The 4,029-nt window shown below is 37.4% G+C and overlaps 1 protein-coding gene across 1 annotated transcript; it reads right to left on the reverse strand.

The window, feature by feature from the left end:
- Window positions 1-912: 912 nt before the first annotated feature.
- On the reverse strand, window positions 913-3,040 carry LOC125198419 (probable pectate lyase 18). Its single transcript, XM_048096767.1, has 4 exons — window positions 2,906-3,040; window positions 2,060-2,800; window positions 1,829-1,967; window positions 913-1,525 (listed from the first exon to the last, which is right to left on the reverse strand). The coding sequence occupies exons 1-4, from the start codon at window positions 3,010-3,012 to the stop codon at window positions 1,304-1,306; spliced, it is 1,209 nt and encodes a 402-aa protein (XP_047952724.1). The 5' UTR covers window positions 3,013-3,040; the 3' UTR covers window positions 913-1,303.
- Window positions 3,041-4,029: the final 989 nt, after the last annotated feature.

Raw genomic sequence — 4,029 nt, forward strand, 5'->3', positions numbered from 1 at the left:
TGGGTTAAATAGTTTTATATGTAGAGCCCGCAGGCCGCAGCTAAAACTAATAATTACAACAATTGATATGAATGTTAGCTACCTATATTAGTTGAGAGATATCATGTGACTCTTATGGAGTATCAAAGATTTAAATTATAAAATTGGAAAATTGTAAAGCATAATTTAATAAAAAAATTATTAAAGAGGAGTAATTAATTTGAAGAGGTAAGTGCATGTAGTTGGCATTATCGATAAACATAGTATCTGATTCCCTATCTTACCCAATTAAAATAATAATTCCCATATCACTCTCACCATTAAGATAATAATCTTTGACTGCTTTAGAATGTTCATTCCACATTAGTTACAATACTATCTGTAATTGGAATCAAATCTTTTATCTTAACCTTAATCAATTCGTAGGTAATATTTGGTTCATAGCACTTGTCTTCTCTACATCCACTCTTCTAAATTGTTTTGTGTATGCCATTTGTCTTTCTCTACATCCACTCTTCATAGTGTATTTTAGAGCTTTGTGTTTTATTTGTTGTTTGTCTTGATTGGTTTTTCATCATAGTTATTGTTTTTTGTTTATTTATTTTTTATTTATATCAGTTAGAGACCGTTTTAATATTTAGGTATGTGATGCTCAATTTGTGTGTGGTCCATCCTTTATGATTGGGTATTTGAACTTATTATTATGTTCAAGTTGTGGTGAGGAGACTATTCTGTTATGGATGCGGGTAATTAGGATTGATGGATAATGTTAATTTGTTTCTATTTTCTTGTTTTTATATTAGATTTAGATAGAATTTTTGATTCATTACTCTTTTTGTTATTTTTATTTTGAGCACTTTGTCAACTCACATATTTTGGACTTTGAAGTTTTTTTACAATATATAAATAAATAAATAAAGAGATGGGGTGAGATAGAGGAAAATTTAGTACTACTATTATATTATATATCAACTCCTCAGCACTTGCTTTCTCAAAAACCAAATTACAAGTGTAAAATGACGGTACTACCCATGGTTGAGGATTAGCAGGCCGAGGTTGTAATAAAAAGTTCCAAAAGTGAAAAAATGATGGAAATAAAGATCCACCAAAGTAAAAACAAAAATTAAAATTAAAAAGGAAAAAGCTCAAAAAGAAAAAAAGAAAGAAACCCTATTGCTCCTTGGACCAATTAAGTGGCCATTCTAAAGAAGAGCATTAAATTCAAATTTCAACATCATTTAGGGTTCCTTAGCTAGAATTCCACTTTGAAGGCTTTAATGAAATAATTTAGCCTCGTTCACAAGGTCATAATAGTCATTTCCAATCAACAATGAGACCCCTTCCGACAATTCAGGCTACCGGCTCCGGCCGTGATCGAGCTGACTAGGCTCGACGGTCGGGCGCCAAGGCTCGACGCTTTAGCATAGCTCGACGACGCCCCAGCCCCCGACGGCGTGAAATATGCGCCATTCAACATTAGATCCCCTTCGGATCTCCAATTCCAACTCTTCCACTGACTTTCGGGTGCGTCCTCGTGTTTGGTCACCTTCACCAATTTCAATTAAATTGTCAACAAACCTAACTCCATATCAGCTACATGTATGAATGCCTTTAATAGAAGTAGTAGAAATAGTACAGAGTATTTATTTCACTCATCCAATATCAACATATACATTATTGTGACAATTAAATTTGTGAACGGCTAAATATTTTATAGTACTACAAACTACAGTATATATTCAATTTGAATAGTAATAAAATAATAGACGCATTAATTAGTATACTCTATAGTAATTTCCCTATTGAATAATGTCGTTAACTAAATTTAAAGATGTAATAAATTCCTCACCTCTTTGCTGAATCTATCATTTGGTGCAAGAAATCTATTGCCTTGGCTGTTAATTGTGGGATCCGCACTCCCACCAATGGCATACATCTCCCAATGTGTATAGTCATTGTTGACCACATGAAAGTATCCGTGTCTGCATCTGATGATACACAACGACATGGTACATACTTAAGTCGAATATTTTTTAAAAAAAAAAATAAGATATAATGTTACGTCTCGTATTTCACTAACCTCGGCATTCGTTGAACTAGCCCTTCACCAAAGTGATTAAAGGCAATGGTGACTTGCATCCCTTTATCTTGTGTGTATGAGTCACTATGCCCCAAAAGCATGACTTTATCATGATGGGTCATGTAATTGTTTGATATGGTGATGGCGGTGGACCCATGGATGGCATCAATCAAGCCATCTTTGCAGTTGGAGAGTGAGCAATGATCAACCCACACGTGGCTCCCGCCAAAGATCGACACGCCGTCGCCGTCGGATATGGTCCTCCACCCGTAGTGCTGTGGGGAGTCCCGCACCATAGCATTCCCGCCTTGCTTGCAATCATGTATGTGGATGCCATGTATGATGATGTTGGTCACGCCTTGGATGGTGATGCATGGACCATTGGCAATGTGCACACTAGCCCCCCTACCATCAATGGTCTTGAAAGAGTTCATGATCAACTCCTCCTTCAATTGGATGACCATGTCGCGCGCGAATATGATCCATAGCGGCTCGTCCTGGATGACCGCGTGGCGGAGCGTCCCGGGCTTCGGGTTCACGGGGTCGTCGCCCCCGGATTCTGTCACGACGTAGATTTTTCCGTCTCGGCCCCCGATGGCATTCTTGCCGAAACCAATCGCGCAGTCGGCCAACTTCTGGCGGTTTTTCTCCCAGTTAGAGTCGCACCGCCAGCAGTCATCGATGGGGTTCCCAGTGTTGCAGGACAGGAACCCCAATTTCCTCCTCGAGGCATTCAATTTCCTACAAAAATCACACATTGTTAGGACCAATGTACTAACATTAATAAGAAAAAAGGGACACATTGCACAACATGAAGAGTTGTACTTCATGCAAGTATGGTTGTACCTATGGACTTCTTGGACTACTAGCTCAGGGTCTTTGAGTGTTGGAGATGAGGCAATGAGAGATGGGAGGAGGAATGTAAACAAGAGGAAAAGGAATGATAGTGCCATTGTTTTGAATTTTGGAGAGAGGAGGAAATGGAGGAAAGATTAGTGAGAAAGAGAGAGGGAAATGAATGGGGTTTATAAAGAGGATTAAAGCCGGACAAGGTGGCGTGAATTAACTAAACAGGTAGGGCCCACATGGCTTTGGTAATTACTGGTTTTGCGGAGAGGCCCCGTGGTAGTTTTGGTAGTTATGCTGGTCCAATATTTCGAAAAAGGTGATGGTGATTAAATAAATGAATAAAACTTTGGAAATCTAAAGAGAATCAAGAGTTATTTTGTTATCTTATTTTAGTTCATATATTTGTTACGTGTTGTGTTTGTAGTGAAAATGGGAGGAGCATTATTTTGGTATATTTTGATTCTCGTCGCAACAATTGCAGTTTTCACGAGAACACGATGTGGTGACAATGATTGAACTATTAATTTCAAATTTTCTCGTTTCGTAAGATTCGAACGCAAATATACGATATTCAAGATAAAAAAAAAAAGGCGGAAAATGATTATTAGCTCTCTGACTCTCAATAAGTAGAGTTTCATTTGAGTAATTTCTTATATACGTACATACTAATCTATATGTATTCTTTCTTAGTGAACATTCATTCTAGAGTAATTGTTAATACAAATGTGCATGAGAAACTCTGTTATACAATTATACATTTAGTGCAATGGATGGATCCAGGAGGCGGGAGGGGCCCCTCGACTAATTACCCCTTATCCATACATGAAATTTCCATAATCTATATCCACCCTTCTGTTTGCCTCCGAAGTCGTCCCGAAGATTGAAAAATAGCCATATCGCGCTCTTCGTTTTCGGATCCTAGATTTGCCACTAATTCAATCCACGATAAAATATTTCATTAAAATTGTCCATTTTAAACTTATTTGGAAAGCTAATTATAGATTCTTTTGTTTGGTACAATAGAGTTGCTATGCTCATTACTTTTTTGTTGAGGAGAAGAATAATAATTAAGATATACTTTAGATAGACTTGTAGGTAGCCAATGAAAGGAGGGATTTCAG

The sequence above is a fragment of the Salvia hispanica genome, unplaced genomic scaffold (assembly GCF_023119035.1).
Source record: "Salvia hispanica cultivar TCC Black 2014 unplaced genomic scaffold, UniMelb_Shisp_WGS_1.0 HiC_scaffold_144, whole genome shotgun sequence".
Taxonomy (NCBI): Eukaryota; Viridiplantae; Streptophyta; class Magnoliopsida; order Lamiales; family Lamiaceae; genus Salvia; species Salvia hispanica.

Coding starts and splice junctions, on each gene's coding strand:
- LOC125198419 (XM_048096767.1), bottom strand. CDS start 3,012: ATGGCACTATCATTCCTTTTCCTCTTGTTTACATTCCTCCTCCCATCT. Junction 1,968..2,059: donor CTAGTTCAACGAATGCCGAG/GTTAGTGAAATA, acceptor GTGTATCATCAG/ATGCAGACACGGATACTTTC. Junction 1,526..1,828: donor ATGATAGATTCAGCAAAGAG/GTGAGGAATTTA, acceptor AAATTGGTGAAG/GTGACCAAACACGAGGACGC.